The 24,901-nt window shown below is 31.4% G+C and overlaps 1 protein-coding gene across 2 annotated transcripts in view; it reads right to left on the reverse strand.

The window, feature by feature from the left end:
• insc (spindle orientation adaptor protein inscuteable) overlaps window positions 1-24,901 on the reverse strand; it is a 72,289-nt gene that overhangs the window by 7,339 nt on the left and 40,049 nt on the right. For both annotated transcript variants that reach the window (XM_088257584.1, XM_088257583.1), the window contains one exon: window positions 900-2,767. In XM_088257584.1, the coding sequence (XP_088113710.1) occupies window positions 900-2,764 (1,865 nt within the window). In that variant the 5' untranslated portion in view covers window positions 2,765-2,767. The remainder of the gene's footprint in view (window positions 1-899; window positions 2,768-24,901) is intronic.

A 24,901-nucleotide genomic window follows, 5' to 3' on the forward strand; every position in this document is an offset into this window, starting at 1 on the left:
CGATTTATTACGAGTATCAATGTTCCTTTTGACATCAGTGTGATGCTTCTATTAAAAACATCTTTTTTTTCTTCACAGTATAAAGAACATTAACCCTTTCCACTCTGACCATTTTTTCTCATAACTGATCAGCTACTCTGATAAAAAAATTTAAAAAAAAACACATTTTTCTACCATTAAAATAAATATTTTGGTTCCCTAATTTTGGGACACTCTGTCTGGCAATTCGTATGACCATGTAAATTAAGACTAACTGTATTTATCTGAAATATTTTTTGGTAGAATATACTTGGGTGATAGAGAAATCAGTGATTAAAGTTATACCTGTGCCGGGCCAGACATTGTGGCCCACGGAGCTGCCTACTAGAATCATACGGGCCAGAATGTCTGGCCTACATAGTGGTAAGAGTTAAAAATAATGATTGATTTTTATAAGTAATAAAGTTTGGTATATGATTATCTAATTTTATAAATGTATCATTCAAAAACGTCCTAAAATGGCTTAAATAATTTTTTTGTTGAAAATTAAATAGCTACAAATTTTTTTTTGTGAGATTTTAATGTTTTTCACAGATTGCAAAAAACAGTTGTCTTTTTACTGTTTTTTTTATATACATTTTTAATCAAATAACCTGCAAAGCCTCTACTTTTAGAGGCTTGTCTGCAGATAGCATAGTAAAGGTAGGGAAGGTAGATGTGAAAAATATATCACAAACACCCAGACCAATTGCAAATAAATCTTTCTTGAATTTGTTTTGGAATTGACGCGAATAGAAACCGCGATACCAGTTTTGCAGTCTAGTGTCTACTCAACTACGCTACGGTGCCTGTTTAAAATCAATGTTATCAAAGTAGTGATTTTTCTTCTGAATATTTTGATAAAATTAAAAGAAACTTACTCATTAAAATTGCTGAGCAAATTGACGGGTTTTATTTTACAGCTTTTTCCTCCAGGAGTGTTGGATGGTGGCCTCATATAATCTAAAGACATAAATGACTTTGGAGTGGAAGTACAAGCGGCATTCAATTCCTGTTCGCAGAAATGAATATCCTCATTTGAAGGATTCCTTCTCAAGGAATAACCATTCCCATTTACATTATCTAAAATTCCGTTGCGAAGAGAAGCAGTCCTTTTAAAATTCTGATTACTTCTATTGTCTTCTTGATCTTGAAACTGAATTGGCGGAGTTATTTTCCTTGTGCTGCCTGGTGTTTTTAAAATCCCTTTAGGGCTTTTGGTAACACTAGCAATACTAGAATTCAAACGATTCCCATCTACGCTTCTTTCATCATAAGTTTCAATGAAACTCTCTCTCTTCATATCGACTATTACCCAATCGTTTTCAGAGTGACTTCCAGGTAAACCCAGCGAAGGAACTCTGTCCAGTTCATCGGAACCCTTAGTAATATCATAAATTGTTTTAATTGGGTCATTCCTCTTTGGTAAGAAATGAAAGAAGCTTTTGTTTATTTTTGGAGAAGTTTTTGTCTTCGTGGCTTTGTGTTGTATCTTTTGCTTTGTTCGCGACATGGTTTTCTTTGGAGTTTTCAGATTAAGGCTATCTGTAATTTTTCTGGATGAGAATGGTTTTACACCGGTTTCGTCAGTGGCAATATTTTGAGGCGGCTCTTCAGTTTCTTGTTGCCTCATGACTTCAATGTATCCTAGTGAATGAGAACCTTCATCTAAGATCTGTTCGTCAATTCTCCGTGCCGCATAGTTGAATGATCTATTTACCCCTTGCCTTTTAAAGTATTGCGTAGATGTTTGAAAATCATATTCAGTATTCGTGATAAATTCTCTACTTGGAATATTTGAGTCTGTTTTAGACTTTGACAGAATACCTGGGCTGTTTTCTTTTGCAACAAAGTGAACTGGGGGATGATAGTTGATTCTAGTTACTGGGGACCTCATTCTAGGTTGATTGTTGACTGCGATCTGATGTGAAGGGGATACTTGAATATATTCTATGTTACTATGATTAACTGCAAGACCATTATCTCCACTGTCACTTCCATCATCACTGTTGGTCTTCTCTTCAACCTGTTGATTGAATGTATCCAATAGATTCTTTTTCGGTTGACATTTTTCAAAGACAATATCATTATTGTTGATATTTTTGTGTGGTGTCACAACGACTTTTACAGCACTATTTCTATAAAGATGTCCATCATCTTGCTTGATAGAATCGAAAGATGCATGTCCAATATCACAGTGTGCTTCCAAGTAATCCTGCAAATCTTTTGGTGTCTTGATCAAACTTCTTATAGGTGTGCCGGCTTGATATTTGCTCATACCGGACTTTGGAGTTTGCAAATAGTTGAGAACATTGCTGCTTAAATCTCTTTTAGCTGGAGTTTTGAATTCATCTTGTTCATTTCGCTTACAGCAATGGTTTTCTTCATCCGGTGAGGAATTTTCTGGTGATTCTTCATTCTTTTTCGGTTTGGAGTTGTTCTGTTGCATGGGTGGTGAACTATCCGAGTCTGAGAAGCCCGAATCTTGGCTTTTATGGCTTCCTGGGCTGTTTTGGCGTGGTGACCAGACGTTGATGGCTGGAAGGGGAGGAGATTCGTCTAGTTCGGGTATTCCATTCTCTAGAGGGGCCCAATGGGGTAGTTGGGGCTCCCAATCGTCCGCTGGTCTGTTGACTTGCTGGAACCTTCTGTTTTCCCAGTTGGAAGCCTGTGCCACCGGACTTCCGATGTTTGGTGGAGAATCGCCCCACCATACCTTGCTTCGTGTCCTCTGGAAGTTTGACATTGTCTGCAACAATAAAAAAAAGGTACATTAATACCACTCACTGACATACCAGAGCTGCTCTGGCACCCGTTGGTCTTGTGGGGGGATGAAATCATAACCCAATCTCAATTGTTTTTTTCTTCCGAAAACATTAAAGCTGATAAACAAAGCCATTGTGTGTTCAGAACAAAGTGCGAAATTAATAAAAGGAAATGATAGGTCCCACCAAGGCGTGTGGTGATTATTTTATGAAGAGATGCTAATAAAATGACAACAAATATGTTTTAAATAATTAGTTTTGTTCACATGAGAGGTATGTTTACAATTAATAGCACGAAATAAAATATAAATTCAAAACTCAATGAAAATAACATTACATTACCAAGGCGTCTTAATATTAATATTTATATTAAATAAGTATATTGAATAAATTCCAAAGATATGTCGAAAGCGAGTGTTTTTGCCTTGAATTTTCTCTCATGAATTACATTAAATTATAGTAACTTGAACCGCAAAGAGTAAATCCACTCACGAGTAGATATAGGCAGAGGCGTATATTTATAGGCAGATATAGGCAGAAAAGCAGTGCCTATCCTAACTTACCCGCGTGACATATAGAAACATGACCAGTGCCTACTAACATATGCCTTATCCTTACCCAACCCTTCTGCCTACTACCCTGATTAAAAACTCTGAACGCCACTGCGTATAGGCTATATAATTTTTAAAGTTGAAGCCTTAGTAAGGCCTAAGTAGCCTTATTTTGATAAGTGGTGTTGCATAAGCCGTAACTAATTTTCAGAGTCACATGGAGGTGTAATTTGAAAAAAATGTCGAACTCCATATTTTGGTGTGGCCCGATTTTTATATGTTGTATGTTTGCATTGATGCAATTTTTTACTGTTGAAATAATGTTAAGTACCGTAAAACAACAGTTGATTACGCAATAATTTTACATTATTTATATGCATACAGATATATTTATTTATATAAAAAAATATGTAAAAAATAAACTTCACAATAAATTCGCAAAAAACCTCTTCAGGCTTAGAAATTCCGCTGGTTTTTATTATTCTAGAAACGGTGGTTTTTTCTTCTCTCAATAAAATAATATGTCTACCAGGGTGTAACGAATTGAAAGAAGATTAATCTCGGAATATATTTTATGGGCATTATCGGACAAAAGCTTTTGCACTATTTGCAAAAAACGAATGAGTATTGGTGAAAAATTACTTTACCATATTTGAGCACAATGACAACAGGTACATATTTGTTTTCGACGGATAAAACTTTAAATTTTGCATACTAGGCGTAAAAATAATATCATAGCAAATATTTTTTAAATCTGCCTTTAAATTAAATTTAAATTGCTGTGAAAACTAGAAAGGTATTCGTTTTTTTATTTAAAGAGAAATATTTTTATCATTATATTTTTGTTATCAAATTTACATTAAAGGATTTTAAAGTATTATCCTTTTTACATTTTTACATCTCAACATAGACGAAGAAGATTATAAATATCTCGTATTTACAGACATTATGACCTATCATAGACTGGTTAAGTGATCACTTAACACACGTGTAACATTCACCATTCTACCCATGATTGACAACCACACTACTCACATTTTTGGAACTGCATATATCATAAATTTCATTTCATTTCATGTTTTGGGTTATGGCATCATCTATGGTTGATTCGAGAAAGCTTTTATTTAGCACAGATCCTTTGATTAAAATGTATGGCAATATGCTAACCGGATTATTTTACATAATGGGAGGCACAAAAATAAAATAACTCCCAGAAAAACCCAGATTTGTGAACAAGTATTTGAACACAATAAAAATGTTTAATTATCCTTTTTGCCTACCGTTGATGAAGCAATACGATGGTTACATCATATTTACAATATGTAGTATGTAATATTTTCAATTATAAATATTGTAGGTAGGAAGACCTACTTTCATATTCGTCTCAAATGCCTCGAAAGAAAGTAAAACAGGAAAGCGTTTTATTTCATTTTATTAATACAAATCACTAGCAATGATGAAAATAGTAATCAATGGTTTGAGTTCCGAAAGCAATACGGAGTTACTTTTAAAAATAAAGTACCTACCTACTTATTAAATCCATTCTCTCGCGGCAAGTACCTAACTACAAATTATTATGCTTGACTGGGGTAGGGCTAGTACCTACCTTCGTAAGTGAATTACGTTAACGATGAAAGGAAAAATAGAATAAAAGTAAGTCGTGGGAATCACATAAAATGCAAGGGCCAACGAACGATGATGCTGTTTTTTTTCACAATAGAAATTTTTGTACCAACGTAAAAGAAGGGGAAACTTTGTCTTTTAAAAAAGGAGGGAAAATGTTTAAAATTTGACAGTTTATGAAAACCTAAAAATGGTTAGTATATTTTTAAATAGTTTTTTCACTGCGTTTTTATCATTTTTTTAATTTTCATTACAATAAATGATATAATAAATCATTATAATATAATTAGTATATTTAGGTTTTTCCTGTAAATTCGTTTTATTTATGTGTGTTTTTCATGATTAGTTTAATGTTTGATTTTAATGGTTTTATTTCTATAATTATTTAGCGGTTTCTAGATATAAGTAAATACATATTTTAATTTTAAGTATTTTGACCATATTGTCTATTTTTAACTACCAGTTAGTTTTACAATCAAATAATGTTTAATTATCGATTTCATGTTATATTTTCCGCGTATTTTTTTACGGGAAATATATTTGTATCCTTATTATAAACATAAATAGTTTATTTTTAATTTAAGTTTTACTTAGTAAATACCAATATTTCTTAAAGTCTACTGTGACACGTGTTACGATGCATTCCGCATCATTTTGATGTAGATTTTAAGAAATAGTGGTATTTAATAAATCAAACATTAATTAAAAATGAATAGATTTTACCACAAAGTGGCTGCCGAATCAATTAATGAAATAAATAGTTAAATTTAATACACGTTGGTAGGCTTAAAGGCTCGTTATTAAAACAGGAATCAAGTTGTGACAGAGTGGTATCAGACCTTGAAACTGTAACTCAAAATGACGTAATTAATTAATGTAAGAATTACGACTTGTTACTGACGTAATTAATTAATGTAAGAATTTCAACTTGTTACGCATATATGACCTTTTCAAAATCAAAGTAAATACCGACGTTCAATTATAGATAGAATGATGAATGTTACACATTGTATAAGTGATCACTTAACCAGGCAATGACAGGTCGCAAGCCCTGTAAATGGACAAATTTATATGTTTTCATCTCTAAAATACCCATTCGTCTGTATTAAATATCTGCAATATCAAATATTTCGTACCTACGATTAATATTCGTACGTTGGCTATTCGTAAGTCTTCTACTCTCTCTACCTACCCCTGCGGGGAAGCGGCGTGATGGTTGACTAATTAGTTATTCTATAGTTATTATACAATTTGTGAAACAGTTCACAAATTAAGTAAATCGGTACTACAACCAATTCCAACAATAGCAACACCAAATAATGTTGTCATTGTGTCTTCGCTTTTGAAGTTGGAATGACTATTTTATGCGAGTAGGTACTTTATTCTGTGCTTGTTTAATTTAAGTATTCTATTTCTAAAAATTTAAATAATGGATTTTGCATTATAAATCTAAGAGTTGCCATCAGAATTACACCATCACCCTACATGCTTTTCCACTCTATTTTGACAGACTGTTGCCAGTATATTAATAATGATTTTACAGGTAGGTGCGTGTAGGAATGCATAATGATTTAATCTGTAAGTTTCCCGTTCATGGACCGCAAACGTATATCGAGAGTGCTCTCCGCGATGCAGTTTCGCTTCTAGTAAAAACTGTTACTTCGTGTACCGCGGCAATTAATTATTATTACTGCGAAATTATGCGAAAACCCACACAAACAAACACAGACACATACATTTACACACATTTGCATTCTTCGAACGTGTACTAAGCGCCGGGAAAGCTATGGGAATTTTATATAATTAATGTTTACACAGATGATGGCTCGTTTGACATTGCAAAGGCGGTAAATGTATTTTTTTAAAGTAGTCTAAACGTAAACGTAGGGTAACGACTTTGCTTTCGTGTAATGCTGATCAAAATAACACGACATCAATCCAACACAGTGCCATATGCACAAATCATACGGTCACTATTGACAGCACGATATTCACACATTCTTTGATTAAGCGGATACAACAAAAACAAAAATTCAATAATCGGTCGATAACCGGAGAAGTCACTCGTCTGTTCGCGCCCTTCTTTTTTTTTAAAGAATGTAACTAGCTATTTTTTTGTTTTTTAGAATATGTATTGAAAAATTATTTTAAAATATTTTTAAAAACTCTTTTCCTTTCAATAACTCTTTTCTATTCAATACCATATAGTTGTTTCGAAGAAAAACTTAAATTTGCAATGCATAAACGGTGTTTAAAAAAATACGTAAAATGTTACCTGGATTTAGAGAAAATACTGGGTCAGGGTAATGAAAGAAAAATTGATACATTTTCACTTATTATCACATAAACTGGGAAGGGAATCTTTTACGAAACCTTCGTACAGCAAACGTTTTTAATATATAATGTAAAAACTGATTACCACTGAACTTAGAACAAAATTTTGAAAATATAACTTTCAAATTCAACTAACAACTAAGAAAGACGAGAGAAAATGTATACATTTTCACTTATTATCACATAAACTAAGAAAAAAATTAGTTACGTAATCTCTTTACAACAGATGTTTCATATAAAATGTAAAAACTTATCACAACCTATCAACTTTGAACAAAATTATAAAAATAGCTATTAAATTGATTGCAATTTTCATAAAATTCAACAAATCGTTTCACGAAAAAATTCAACTTTTAACTAAAGTGCTCGCTAGTAAAGATTAAATTTACCATAACAAATCTCACTAATAGAAACATAATAAGTATTTTTAATATAAAATGTAAAAACTGATCACCACTGAACTTTAAAAAAATAATAAAAAAATAGTTATTTAATTCACTGCTATTTTAATAAGATTCAACAATTCATTTCACGAAGAAATTCAACTTACGACGAATGTGTTCGTAAATAAAGATCAAGTTTACGGTAACAAACTATATATGTAATTCACATAATACTAATATGTATAATATTCATTAAAATTAATTTAAAACCACTCACTTTTGGTCAGCACGCTCGGCTACCGTACTGGAGGTCTAGGGTTCGATTCCCAGGGTGGGGATCGAATAATATTATAATTTATTTTTTCACTGTAATATTTATTCAAATATATTTATTTTTATCCCTGAAGCGGAGGGCTGATCACGTTTCCTTCACGTGTTAACGGATCAGCATAACACTGCGTTTGAATGATGCAGTGCCCTATGCACTATCGGGTGCGGATGAAGGTTTGAAGAGAGAAAAGAAGACTCACTTTTGAATAAGAATTTGTGATTACGTCACAATTGGAAATAAGTGAAAAAATTATATCACGAAACACTGTTTCAAATGCCAAAACGAGTGTTGGAACACATTACATTTTTAGTAAAAAAAAATACGGTTTTATAACTTTTGTATGATTTTTAAAAAAAATCACAATTCTCACAATTTTAGCGTCAGGAAGATTTGCAAAATACGACGCAACTAATGGTTTATTGTTATGGTCACAGGGTATGTGAATGTATGTGCGTGTATGTGTAGATCAAGGGGTGGCGAGGCGGTATATGACGGCGACTGAGAAACATCTGCCTATGGGTAGTTTTATGGAGTAGAAGGGGAAAATTCTCAAACCATTGTTCGGTATAACGGATTTTTCAAATATACCCCTGTATATAAATCTGATTCGAAAGTACCTACCCCACGGGGTGACTATTTTTATTGCGAGCACTCAACAACACGTGTTTTTAGAAAATTTTAATAAGATTAAAAAGGTACCTGTTTTGTCACATTAATTTATCTCTTTTTATATAATTTGTTTTTTTTTTTTTTTTTAAATTTATACATACAACTTTAATAATAAAATATATTCACATGTGCTATAGGCTAATTTAAAATCTTTACTAATATCAAAATATTTTCATTATTTTTTTTTCAAAGGGAAAACCCGCAAAGCATCTACATTTAGAGGCTTGTCTGTAGGTAGGATAGTAAGTATAAGGAAGGTAAATGTGAAAAATACATCACAAACACCCAGACGAATTGAAAATAAATATTTCTTGACTTTATTTTTTGCACTTGGCGGCAATCGAACCCAGGACCCCAGTTTCCCAGCCGAGCGTCTACCCAAGAACGCCATGGCGCCTGTCGTATTGATGAATTAATATATGTACATATGTAGATATATTCACAACGTTTTAATTGTGTCCAAATACGTGTTCACAAATCTGGGTTTTCTCCATTTAGGATATATGTTTACATTTTGATACATAAACCAGCCTATGACAGGTCACAAGTCCTGTAACTACCTAGACATTCATATTATTCTTCATCTATGTTGAGATGACAAAAAAAGTGATACAGATTTACACTAAATATTTTTTCTACCTTTTTGCCTGCCTTGATATAGTAATAAGCGTTTTTGCCTACCGTGCTTGAGGTCACGGGTTCGATATCTAATAAAATATATGTGAATCATTCACATATTTATTTAATATCCCTCTGAACTGCTTTAAGAAGTGCAGTACTGAATACTTTGGATTCATGCAATTTACGATCAAGATATCACTACATCGTTACGATACAGTCTTCTATGCACTATTGGGTGTGGACAAAGTTTAGAAAATAAGAAGAATTTCGTATTAAACTATTCATTGAAAGCATTACTTTATTTACTAACAAAACAATTTGTTATCTATGTATTATATAATGTAATTTGGTTTTTATGCCAAGGTTCCGGCTATCTGAAGTGCCCTTAAACGCTTCAAATAGTTCCTAATATTACCTACATACATACATAAAACATTTCGACCTTCACATGCAAGTGACATACATAGCACCTTTACATATACTTATGATCAACAACAAAAAATAGTCAAATATTAATTTAGCCTCACATTCCTTTTAATATTTTAATTTTGAAATTTGTCATTCATCGATTTTTCCACACATTCGTCTGAGAGAACGCATTTCAACGGCGTTCAATCTGCTTCATTCTTTGTGTAAAATATGTGTGTAAAATAATTCAAATCTTAGGGTAAACTGGGTTAAAAACCTCTATATGTGTTTTTTCATTATTTTATTCGGCAGTCACTTTGTGGTAATATCCATTTATTTTTAATTTGAGTTTTACTTGTTGCGGTGTTTGAAAATGATGCGGAATGCATCAAAACACGTGTTACAATGGATCTTTCTCAGACGTGAGGAATATCTAATTTAACATACTCCACCTATAAAGGATTGTATTAGACTCGTTTTGTGTTTAAAACAGCCGATATAATTAATATTTTCATTCATCATTTTCTTTTGGAAAATTCGCCTTAGAAAAAACGTAATTTTCATAAGTTGGCAATGAATGACGTCACAGAAACGATGGAGTTATTTTAATGTTGGTGTCATTGCTAAATTATTGGCGGCTCTATTTGTTGCTCTATATGTCTATGGTCCACCCTAACACCCCCCCCCTCCCCTCATATTTGTATAACACAAATGGTAGTGTAGTGGTAAAGAAACAATCCATACTACTACCATTACAGTTCTATAAACCGTAGATAATAAACCATATGACGTCATAAAACGTTCGATGACGGAAATTTGATGACGTATGCGAACGCACGTTTTTCGTTTTCATTCATCATTTAATCAATTCAAATATCTAAAGTTTAAACTTTTATCTCCCTAAGTTCCCTACAGAATTCAATAAGAATGTTATCGATAGTCTTGTGATTTTTCATATTAATTTATTGGCCAATAATTCAACATCGTGACAAAAGCCTATTGATTTAAAGAAATAGTTGTGTTCGCCAAGTAAAACTGTTTTTTTTGTGAAATTTTATAAAACCTTGAAAATACCTGTCAAATGTAACATATATTTGTAGGTTATAGATACATAGTAGATGTTTAATTGAATTGAGACGTTTCCGCTGTTAAGAATGACACTTTTTGCCAACAGAGATTTCCCGGGAAATACAATATTATGTGTTAAAGAATGAGAGAAATGGCGGGAAGCCAATAAATTGTTAAGAAGGCAATTTACAAATAATTTCAAAGAAGTGGGTAAGTACCTACCTAATTAATGATGTTCCTTTTAAAATGGGTTATATTTAACAAATACATGTCCATCATAAGTAGAATTGGTAAATTTGTGTGTAAAGTGATCACTTTACCAAGCCTATGACGGTCGTAAGCCCTGTAAATGCCCAGAATTCAATATTATTCTTCATATCGCTCACTCCTTTCAACAACGTCATTTATCAAAAATCGACAATTTTCAGTTGTGCATGTTTTCGAATGCCCAGTAATATATTCCAGCAAAAGCGGCATATTTTTAACGTAATATTTACCCGCTACAGGGCAGAAAGTGTTATTTTTGCATTTTGATGAAAAGGTATTGTTTAATTATTTTTTTTTAAATAAACTAAATGTTTTTCAAATGGAGAAAAAACATTCAGGTTTTAGCTAAAAAGACCTGTTGCACAGTAAAAAGTTCAATAAGTGGCTTGATATTTATTTCAACACATTTGATTATATTTCAAACTTTAATAACGATCTCCTGAAAAATCAAGTTTTTTTATATATGTATTATGACGTTGTTGAAAGGAGTGAGCGATATGTTGAGATGTCAAAAAATATTAAAAAAATAACTCCTCATTGGCGATAATCCAGATTTGCAAACAAGTGTTTTGACATACCTACTCAAAATTTTGTCGATTCTTTTAAGTTGAGATGACAAAAATGTTTTTTTCGTTTAATTCTACTGAAATTATTTCTTATGATGTTTCACCTTACGAGGGCATTATTACCCAGGTGATAAAATAATTTACCACAAATATAAATAATATTCTTCGCCCTAACTAGGCAAAAAAACCTTTCAAGATGTTTATTTTCATTTCCTGGTATAACCGTGAACTAACGACACCCAAAGGTGAGATTTCAAAAAGGAATAACACAGTTATTGGTCATTAGCATCACTATTTTGGCGGCTATGCGAGTTTTATAACCGACTGTCGATTACTATGGACTCCGCGACATTTAATTTCCTGTCAACGACTGGATAACTGTCATTCTCGGCACTTAACTGGCTTTAGATATAGTTATGTCCTATTGAGACATAGTTGAGCGTACGCATCGTAAAAAAATACAATCTGTCACATATTTTGTCCCGTGACGGCAACATGTAGTATCTACAAATAGTATTTTTATTGTTTTGTTATAGAAATTAAATAATAACTCATTAGTATTAACTAACAGAGGCGTAGAGAGAAAAGGTAAGAGGATTGAGATATTGCGTATCAAATTGAAGAGGTCTTACTTATGATAAAATTTGCGTAAAAATGCGAGGAATCAATCACAGTTTCGCTCCGAAAAGTCAATATGCAGTACAAAAAAATAGATAGTATGCTCTTATTCTATGGTCTCAATCCTGTGGATTGGTCTGCAGCAACAAATGACACCTCCTTCGACATTCCTGTCAATTTTGCGAAACCCTCTTCAGCTCCTCATACGTTGAATAGCCCATATCCTCGTATAAGTCGCAAAGATATTCGCGGCGTGGGCGTCCTCTGGCGTTTGTTCCCTCGATCGTTCTCTTTATTATCGGATGCTAACAGTATTTTTTATTGTTTTATAAGACAAATAAAACTTCATTGCTAACTTAGAATCATTCAATTGTTTAAAATCATGCCTACAAGGAGATAGCGAGTGTTTTAGCCTATAATTTTCATTCATGAATTCCTTCAAATTAAGTAATTTTAAACATAAATAATAAATCCACTCACAAGTAGGAATAAGCTATAAAACTTTCAGTTGAAGCCTAAGTAGGACCATGATAAACGGTATTACATAAACCGTAGCGAGATTTCAGAGTCACTTAAACGTTAGATAATTCAAAAAGCATATTAGACATCAAATTGAAGAGATCTTACCTTTAATAAACTTTGTGTAAAAATGCCAAGAATCAGTCACATTTTTTCATAAAGCAATGTACAGCATATAGTATCCACAAACTGCATTTTTATTGTTTTATTGTAATAGAAAAATTAAATGATAACTCATATGTAGCTACAAAGACGTGTATAGAAAAAATAAGAAGGATTAAGATATTAGTTTTAATATTGAACAGGTCTTAAAATAAAATTTTTAAAAAAACCCTTATCCGCACCAAATGGTGCATAGGGCACTGCTTTATATAAATGCAGTTTTATCTTGATCGTTTACACATGAAGGAAAGGTGATCAGCCCTCCGCTTCAGGTACCAGTCCAGGGTAATATTAAATAAATATAACAGTGAAAAAATCACTTATATTTATTTTACCCCACTGGGAATCGAACCCAGGACCTCCAGAACGGTAGCCGAGCGTGCTGACCATTACACTACGGAGGCGGACAAAACAGGTCTTACTTCTAATAAAATTTGAGTAAAAATCCGAGGAATGAAAAACCCACATGACTCTTCCTAACTGCAGATTGAGTAGTATTTTTTTCGTTATAATGAATTAAAATTAATAAGTTCCTATGGATTGAAAGAAATAAATCTTGTGGTCCGTTTTCTAACCTACATATATATATATAACGTGGTAATATTTTTCTTTGTAAATTTGGTGTAAATAATATGTAAAGTGGGTGTATAATAATAAAATAAACAATTTGTTGCTTTGTAATTAAAGTTTATAATTAAAGTTTATTCGTAATTTATCTTTATAATAATTTTTATATCTATCTATCTGATTCTGACAGTTAATAATATTATATTTTTTCTACCGGATCTCTTTTGTTTAATTCTGTGCGACGCATGCGACATCTGGTGGTAGAACTGTTTTATGTAGGTACTATTTGTAGGTACTTAATAAAATGTATAGGTAGGTACCTAGGTATTTTATTACATATATACTAGTATAAATAAAAACAAATACTGAATAGATAGTTTTTTTTCCTTAATATTCGATCAAAGCGGTCAAATCCACATTTATTTTGTAATGAAATGCTACTGTATATTTTTTTATAGTGGATGTTGATTGAACCTGAATAGATATCGCTTGATTTATTAACAAACACCGTAATGATGTTGAAAGATATATTGATATTTACCACGTAAAATTTAATTGAGAAATAGATAGATATTACCAAAAACTGACTCCCAAATCAATTAACTAAATTACTATTCCTCTGTATCGTATGTGCTTGAAATCAATATAAACGCACACCGTTTCGTTGCGTTTAACGCAAATTTTGAACGACAATAAGAAGAAATTTAGGATAACTCTTTGTTTCTTGAACTTTCCATATGCTTTTGTTTTGTCGAAGAAACGTCACATTGATAGTTAAGTTTTGTTAAAAGCGCAAATATCTGTAGTTTTTTTTGGTATCTTAAAATTTCAAACACGCGATACAAATTACGCTTAAAATTCAAAAAAATAATCCCACTATTACAACTTACAGCGCACATGGTTTATCTTTCATAATAAATAAATAAAACCCCTATCCGCACCCCAATGGTGCATAGGGCACTGTGTCATATAAACGCAGTGTTATCTTGATCGTTTACACATGAAGGAAAGGTGATCAGCCCTCCGCTTCAGGTACCAGTCCATGGTAATATTGAATAAATATAACAGTGAAAAAATCACTGATATTTATTTTACCCCCCTTGGGAATCGAACCCGGGACCTCCAGAACGGTAGCCGAGCGTGCTGACCATTACACTACGGAGGCGGACGTATGTCTTTCATAAGGGATCAAAAGGACCTGCAGCGGATTAAAAAATAAGTTACTCAACCTAAGGAACTTCTCCACAGAAAATTCACTAAGATGAGCGATTTTTCCAGAGAAGTTTTAAAAATATATCCCCAGACTTTCAACTGGCGCTTTTACAATCATAATTATTTAGAATGGATTCTTGGTTCCAACTCTAATGTATGGAAGTGAAACATGGAGTTGGCAAAAAAAGGATGAAAGTAGACTGAATGCAGTCGAAATGCGATCTCTCAGAAGAATGTGCGACAAAACGATGTATGATAGATGTGCGAATAGTGAAATAAGGAAGGAACGCAAAGCTGAGATAAGCATTATCGATAAAATTAAGAAAGGTGTGTTGAGATGGTTTGGACATGTGGAACGAATGAGTGACGAAAGAACGGTAAAACAATGAGGCGAATGTTAGTGGGAAAAGAAGCAGAGGAAGCCGAGAAAAACATGGCACGATCAGGTATGCCAAATACTTGAAAGTGGTCAGGTTAGGAGTCGTAACAATCGGCGGGTATGTATGAGGAGATGCATGAACGTGGAAGAGGCGAAGAATGTTTGCAAGGACAGAGTGGTGTGGCGCTCTATTCTCTCTGCCTACCCCTGCGGGGAAGCGGCGTGATGGTTAGGTAGTTAGTTAGTTATTATTTAGATGAATAATTTCTCTTACCTATCTCTAATGTATATTTAAGCGGCTATCACTTTTCTATTCACTTTATCGTTACTCACCACACAGATTATAACATATCGCTCACTCCTTTCAAGAACGTCATAAATCAAAAATCGTCAATTTTTAGTTGTGCATGTTTTCGGAATGCCTAGAAAATGTTCTATATCCCAGCAAAAGCGCCCAATTTTTAACTTAATATTTATCCGCTACAGGGCAGAAAATGTTGTTTTTGCATTTTGAAGAAAAGGTATTGATTGAATATTTTTTTAAATAAACTTGATATTTTTCAAATGGAGAAAAAACCTTCAGGTTTTACCTAAAAAGATCTGTTACACAGTTAAAAGTTCAATAAGTGGCTTGATAATTATTTTTAATACATTGTGTTATATTTTTAAACTTATAAAACGTTCTCCTGAAAAATCAAGTTTTTTGATTTATGACGTTCTTGAAAGGAGTGAGCGATATATGTTATATTCCAGTATATGGTTATCTTGCACACCTGTCTAAATTATTACGGCTTTAGTCACTAAACAAACAGTGATAGTGCAATGGGTGTAACCTAAACCAAAACTATACGGAATGACTAACTTAATGTAAGATCGCGATAAAGTCAAATGGTTATTGCTGTCGTAAATTATTAGTACCGTTAATGATTCATTAACACGTGGTCTTGGCTGTTTACATTTAAAGACATATCGACTATTAAAAGTTCATGTTTTTGTCAAAAATTGAAAAGTGTGGAAATCAATGCCGCGTTATTTATAATTATTTCAAATAATTATTGGACATTTTTTAAAGGAATAACCCGCAAAGCCTCTTCTTTTAGAGGCTTGCCTGCAGGTAGGATAGTAAGGATAGGGAAGGTAAATGTGAAAAATACATCGCAAACACCCAGACCAATTAAAAATAAATCTTTTAAAAAAAAACACGAATCCCCTAAATTCAATTTGAAATTAAAATAGTACCTATTGCATGAAGTACCTATCTACCTACACTATGTATTATAGTATGAAGGCTTCACATTCGACCTGTGTATTGTGCATAAGTATTACGAGTCTCAAATCATAAAAATCTTTAAGGGTTGCTTTAAAAATTTGAATTTTGTGATGTCCCCTTTGCAAAATATTCGACGCCCCTCTAAGAATTTTATATTAGGTTTGAATTGAATTTAAAGATGAACCAATCCGGTTGGTCGCATCCTCCACCAATAAAAAGTCACGATACATCTATGTAATTATTATCTTGTCGCGGTGACATAAGGGATGCAGGATCCCTTGACCCCCAAGGAAAAAAAATATTATTTTCACAAATGTTACAATTTGGAACAAATTTTTAGGTGCAGTGCCCTGCGCATAGTTAACTAACTAACTAACTAACCATCACGCCGCTTCCCCGCAGGGGTAGGCAGAGAGAATAGAACGCCACACCACTCTGTAAACATTCTTTGCCTCTTCCACGTTCATGCATCTCCTCATATGCGCATCATATTGTAAATTGTCAATTGTTAATTGTTTTTATGTGTATGTCCACCTCCGTAGTGCAATGGTCAGCACGCTCGGCTACAGTACTGGAGGTTCCGGATTCGATTCCCATTGGGGGGGTTAAATAAATATAAATGATTTCTTCACTCTAATATTTATTCAAATTATCCTGGACTGGCACCTGAAGCGGAGGGCAGAGCACCTTTCGTCCGTGTATTAACGATCAAGATAACACTACGTTTATATGATGCAGTGCCCTATGCACCATTGAAGTGCGGATAAGGGTTTGACGAATGATGAATTATGTGTAAAGTTATAAATAAATATATTCTTATATTCCTATTAAAAACATAATTTTTTATATAATGCATATCACGATTTTTTTATTATTTTTATCTTTTGAAGACTTTTAAAATTATTGGTTATTTTAAAGTATGTATGTATAAGAAACAAGTAAAATACAAATACATTTTAATTAAAATTGAAAACTATTCTTAAAAAATTACGTACGTTTAAAAAAAGAGGACTATATTTTCTATTAAGAATAATGACAACTCGCCGGTTTTATTTACAAAATATATATTGTAATTTGGAATTATTTTATTTTATGTGTATGATGAAACAAAAATGAACAAATAAATATAATAAGGAAGTACTTACGACGAAATTCATATGTTTTTTTTACATGTATGGATATTAGGGAGTTGCATTAAAACGGAAATGCATTAAGTGCAATTTATCCGGTCACAAAATGACATTATTATTTTTTAAATCTCACGTTTTTTTACGTCACACCTGTCCACATCCCCCTTATATTCATAATCACAGTGTCATAGTAACGATATGAATACAAAAACAAAATCATTTGTAAGTTATAACCTCTGCTTTTTATGTATTCGTTAGACAATTAACTAACTAACTATCCATCACGATGCTTCCCCCAGGTGAAGGCAGAGTAAATAGAACGCCACACCATTCTGTCTTTGCAAATACGCTTCGCCTCTTCCACATTCGTGCATCTCCTCATACATACCCGCCGATCATTTCGACTTCTGACCGACCGCTTTCAAGTATTTTACATACCTAGTGCCAAGTTTTCCTCGGTGTTCGTCTTCTTCATTTTTCAACCACGTTCGCCTCATGAATTTGTTTAATCGTTCTTTCCTCACTCATTCGTTCCACATGTCCAAATCATCTCAACACGCTTTTCTTAATTTTATCGATAATGCTTACAATAGCCTTGCATTCTTTCCTAATTTCACCATTCAACCATCTATCGTAAATAGGGATTGCATTTTAACTACAAAATCAACATTAATAATAATACGATAGTCAAAAAACAGATAGATAATGTTTAAAATCTATAAAAATACCGAATGATTTTTTTTTGTATGTATGTTATGTATACAAAGACGTATAATTCGATTGAACTTACATTTTAAAAGTTTTATTTACATTTTCATATTTGCGAATTTCATATGTGATATCAATTTCAACTGACACCAATATTACATAAATTGATTTTAATATTTATAAACCTTATCATGAATCAATAAAGATAAAAAAATCGACATTAAAAAACTACCTACTAAAAAAAGTTAAATAATTTTTTTTTATGTTTTAAAGTTAATAGTGTTGTTATTATTGAGCGTTTTTTATTAATTTTAAGTAGCTTTAATACTATTAAACTCTTTATGCTAGACAAACCTGCAGATACATCGCTTACTCCTTTCAACAACGTCATATATCAAAAACTGGATTTTTCAGGAGATCGTTTTTTATGTTTAAAAATATAATACAATGTATTAAAAATAAATATCAAGCCACTTATTGAACTTTTTACTGTACAACAGATCTTTTAAGGTAAAATCTGAATGGTTTTTCTCCATTTGAAAAAAATTTAGTATTTTAAAAAAAATAATTAAACAATACCTTTTCTTCAAAATGCAAAAACAACACTTTCTGCCCTGTAGCGGGTAAATATTAAGTTAAAAATATGCCGCTTTTGCTGGGATATAGTACATTTTTCGGGCATTCCAAAAACATGCACAACTTAAAATTGATGATTTTTGATGATGCTATAACGTGCTCGTACATATTAAAAAGTGTTGTGAGAACAATCTCGTGCAAACACATGCTTATAATTGAATATGCTACTTTTCGTATTAACTATTTTATTAAAAATCAATAAACGTGCAAATAACCATTTGATCAAAATCTTGATTATCCTTTAGCTATTCACTGGTCGCTTTCAAATTTTTGCACACCGTTTTTGTATTGAAAAAATATGTTTATGTTCTTCGGAATATATACATGATTTTGATAATATACGAGATATTGAAAGATAAGGAGAAAAAAATTATAAATATTGTTTTAATATGTATTTTAAAATAATATCAAATTCCATTTTTTAAATCGTTGGCAGTGATACGTTCGGCTTCTCGCGCAGCCGATCATCCAGATTGCGAGTTGCCCCTTAATTTTTTTTATTAAATATTTTATATTCTTACTTTTTAAACTTACTAACTAACCATCACGCCGCTTCCCCGCATGGGTAGGCAGAGAGAATAGAACGCCACACCACTCTGTCTCTGCACGCCTCTTCCACGTTCATGCATCTCCCCATACATACCCGCCGATTATTACGACTCCTAACGTGACCACTTCCAAGTATTTGGCATACCTGTTCGTGCCATGTTTTTCTCGGTCTTCCTCTCCTCATTTTTCCAATTACATTAGGCTCATAAATTTGTTTTACCGTTCTTTCCTCACTCATTCGTTCTACATGTCCAAACCATCTCAACACACCTTTCTTAATTTTATCGATTTCTCAGCTTTGCATTCTTTCCTTATTTCACTATTCGAACATCTATTATACATCGTTTTGTCACACATTCTTCTGAGAGATCGCATTTAGACTGCATTCAGTCTACTTTTTTTCATTGTATTTTATAAAATTTAGATGTCATATGAACCATAGGAGGATTGCGCACTTCATCGGGTTTGAAATAAAAATAAAATAAATAAATAATAACGGACTTGTGTTGATGTTACATATACGTATGTATATGTAACAAGACATTTACATTTTCACTCATGAATTACATGAAATTATAGTTACTTTAAACATAAATAATAAATCCACTCACGAGTAGGCATAGGCCATGAAACTTAAGCCTGAGTAGGGACATGATAAGCGGTGTTGCATAAGCCGTAGCTAGAGTTACTTGGACGTTAAGTAATTTAAAAAAAAACATTTAGTAAAAGCATGGTTATCTGTGTTCGCTCCTTCATGTTTGACCAATCAAACCTCCACACACGTCTACCCCTATGAAAGCCATTTCCCTTAAACGACATTTAAATAACGATAGATAGTAGTTGAAGACACGCGCATTTTTTATGGCACACCCGTTGCCCGCATCCTAGCATAAATAATTGAAAGAAAAAAACAACTTAAAAAATTAAACTTATATTGTAATTAAAACCATCTCCATACAAGATACAAAAATTATCAAAACTTAGTTATAGAATAGAATAGAATAGTTTTAGAATAGAATCCTAATAGAATATTTGAGATCATGTAAAAAATATTTTTTAAACGAATTTTCTAAAGCAGCGATTCGACAATCAATAATGATGGTGATAATTGATTTCAAAGACGCGTCACGTTCATTAGGCACATTTCGTTACATGAGAAAGAAGAAAGAAATAACGTAGAGAAAAGGAGAAAGAGAGCATTTAACATCAAGTAAAAATGTATACTTATTAACAATTTTGAATAATTTATATCATAAAACCCCTTTTTCACAAAACAATATTTAATTACACAAAGTTAAGAGTAAGAGAAATATTATTTTTTAATATGAAATATAAATAAAAATTAATTTTAGAGTTTTCATTCGATTTACAAAAACAAACAAAACTTTATCAGACAGATTTACAAAATGAAATACATAATAAAATAATCAGAGAATTTATTACATTTCAAATAAAGACTTTAAAAAATATCAGACGGTTTGGTATTTTTTGAAAAAGAAATAATAATAATAAAATAATTAGAGCGTTTATTGTATTTTCTAAGCGCCCTTGAGATAGTATTTTACGAAAATGGCGCTATTTAAATTATCCATTTTTTTTATATTTATTATTACTATTTCAAATACAGATTTTTTTTAAATATCAGACGATTTGTTCTATTTTCAAAAAGAAATAATAAAAAAATATTCAGATAATTTATTTTAATTTAAACAGATTTTCAAAAATATATTTGAGACAGTTTGTTTATTTTCAAAGAGAAATAATAATAAAATAATCAGAAAGTTAATTATATTTCAAATAGAGACAAAACTAAATCAGACAGTTGGTTCAATTTACAAAAAATAAATAATAAAAATATATCTCGAGCGTTTATTATATTTTAAAAAGAGATTTAAAAAAAGCCAGATAGTTTGTTCTATATTCAAATAGAAAAAAAAATTGGGCACCCCTTCAAACATCTGCAGAACAGCGTTCCGGAACAATTTCAAATATTGCACCTGGACATAACGGACGTTTGGCGCGTGGCGACATCCTATATCATCACACAACACACGCACACACGTGAATAGCAATGCGTATACAAGGGAACACCTACACTTACGTAACGAGTGATCATACCGATCAATTCATTGATTATCATTGTTGCCATATCAATAAAAAAATATCGGTTAAGTTAGAACATTTTTGGCACTTTCGTATTTTGAAGTCATGATCAGCTGTTAGGGATTTAAGTAGGTACCTACATATCTTAATATTTAGTTCCGTAGGGTACAATTAGCTACTGTGCTGAAAAACCAATCATGAGATTTTTCGTTTTGACCGCACCAATGGTGCATAGGGCACTGTATAAAATTGTAGCAATGCTAATTTGATCGTTCATTATATATTACAGATATAAAGGGAAGGTAAAGTTTTGCCACATATTTAAATTTATTATATTTAAAGACACATATTTATTTTAACCCCTGGAATTCGAACGCGGAACCTCTAGCAAGGTAGCCAAATGCTATAAGACATATACATGTATGTATGTATATATATATATATATATATATATATATATATATATATATATATATATATATATATATATATATATATATATTTATTTATTTATTTATATATATATATATATATATATATATATATATATATATATATATATATATATATATATATATATATATATATATATATATATATATATATATATATATATATATATATATATATTGATTTCTTGCTAAAAAAAATAAAAAAACGTACATGTTTCAAGTTATTCCAATGCTTCTATAATTGCAAATTTGTCAATTATTTGTAAGCGTTTGATATACATAAATTGAAAGCTGACTGTGAAATAAGTAACATAATGACATTAGGTAAGTAGGTCAATAGTCATATAATATCTTGACACAAAAATGTTTATAAAACAAAGCATTTTAGCATTTCGAAGGCTTCATTCTGCTCGACATTTGGACGCCATTAGAGATTACACAACGGTAAGTACTTAAATGGTATTAAATAGGTACTTAATTTGACAACATATTTAAATAATTAGAATTTTCGACCACATATAGAGAAACGCTTTTTTAAAAGAAATTATCATTTTCTTACTTTGGCTTATAATTTGACCAGTTGATTTCAATCCAGGATTCGGACTTCACATACTAATGAATGATCTTTTGCTCAATAAAAAACTTCCTTCATCTCACCATAGATGACACTAAAGAAATTCTAGTCATTCAAAATACATATAATACTGAAGTTTCCAAAAACTTAAGAAGCATGGTTGTCAATCATGGGTAGAATTCGTATGCAAAGTGACCACTTAAACCAGGCTTTGGCTTAAGACTCGTAAATGCCGACTTCCATCTATGTTGAGATGTCAAAAAAGAATATAAAATAACTCCTAATTGGAGATAATCCAGATTTGTGAACAAGTATTTGGACACATTCAAAATGTTGTAAACATTTATTCCTTCCCAAACCATATTTAAAGCCGCGATCTTTATTTTATCGATAATGTTAATCTCAGTCCTACATTTTTTACATAATTTAATGAGTGCATATCTATCATTCATCATTGAACCGCTCATTCATCTGAAAGATCGCATTTCGACAGCATACATCTGCTTTTATTCCGTTACATTGATATATGTATTAAAAAGTAAATAAAAATAACACAATTTGTTTGTTTTATTCAAATTACCTACCTATTTATTTAAATGGGATTCTGGCAACACCGTAAGTCAGCTGTCAAAATATTCAAACGCGTTCCAAAGTCTTAATTCAAAAAATCCGTTAAAAATTCACGCGGCAGATGTCCATTCTCAATACTGCACACATACCAGAGTGCAATAAGTCACCCTATAAGAAAATTATTGAAGTAAAAAAGACGCCGCGTAAATTCTCAACGCATCCGCTATACGTTAAGCAGTACGCTTCCCGTTTAGAATGCTCCCGAACTTCAAACCCATATCTATGGAAGAAAATTTTGTGAATGAAGCCGTAATTTAAAAACTCGCAAAATATAAAGTAAAAAGGAATCATTTAACTGCTCCTACTGTATTGAATTTCAGTAATTTTTTTGCTACTTTTTGACTTCGTGGATGTATTTTGCTAACTTTAATGTGTGTTACTTTTAAAGGGGGGATAAAAGGCAGATGTTCACAAACGGTGCTTAGAGTAGGTCCAATTTGCCTCATTTATTAAAATTATATTTTACGAACGGCAATTTTTTATGAAAGAAATTATAATTTTTTGTTATTTATATAATCACTTACAATAGATGTGAATACTAATGATCTATTCATACAACATTTTGAGTGTGTCCAAATACTTGTTCACAAATCTAGTTTATCTCCAATTATGGGAGTTATTGTTTTCTTCTTTTTTTAACATATTAACAAAGATGAAGAAGAATATAGAAGTCTGGGCATTTACGGGGCTTACTACCGTCATTGGCTGGTTTAAGTGATCACTTTACACACGTGTAACATTCACCAATTTTACCCATGATCGACAACGACACGACTCAAATTCTTGTAACTGCTATATATATGGTTCAATTTCGAAACGTTAGAATCACTAGAATTTTACTAGAGACATCTATTGGTGAGATGAAAAAAACTCTATTCATAGATTAAAACCGACTATCCTTCTGGGTAGAGATCCATTCGCTGGCTAACTATTTCATAGATTTACTGATTCATTGATTCACTGATGCACGGAAGTTAAAAATAATTTTCATTCATTGATTCAGCGGTGATACAAAGAGACTAAAATTAATTATGCTGATCTTTTTATATAAATTTTTTTGTGTTAAGCCATTGTTGAAAAAAACCGAGTCACAAAATTTTTTAATGTATAAGGGTTTGAAAATGTATGATGAGATGCCTGAATGTATGAAGAAGATGTAAATAAACATATATATATATATATATATATATATATATATATATATATATATATATATATATATATATATATATATATATATATATATATATATATATATATATATATATATATATATATATATATATATATATATATATATATATATATATATATATATATATATATATATATATATATATATATATATATATATATATATATATATATATATATATATATATATATATATATATATATATATATATATATATATATATATATATATATATATATATATATATATATATATATATATATATATATATATATATATATATATATATATATATATATATATATATATATATATATATATATATATATATATATATATATATATATATATATATATATATATATATATATAATAATAAGTAATAATAATAAACCCTTGTCCGCACCCCAATGGTGCATAGGGCACTGCGTCATATAAACGCAGTGTTATCTTGATGGTTTACACATGAAGGAAAGGTGATCAGCCCTCCGCTTCAGGTACCAATCCAGGGTAGTATTGAATAAATATGACAGTGAAAAAATCACTTATATTTATTTCCCCTTGGGAATCGAACCCGGGACCTCCAGAATGGT

The sequence above is a fragment of the Brachycentrus maculatus genome, unplaced genomic scaffold (genome assembly GCF_059751285.1).
Source record: "Brachycentrus maculatus isolate JH-2025_06_01 unplaced genomic scaffold, ASM5975128v1 h1tg000085l, whole genome shotgun sequence".
NCBI lineage: Eukaryota > Metazoa > Arthropoda > Insecta > Trichoptera > Brachycentridae > Brachycentrus > Brachycentrus maculatus.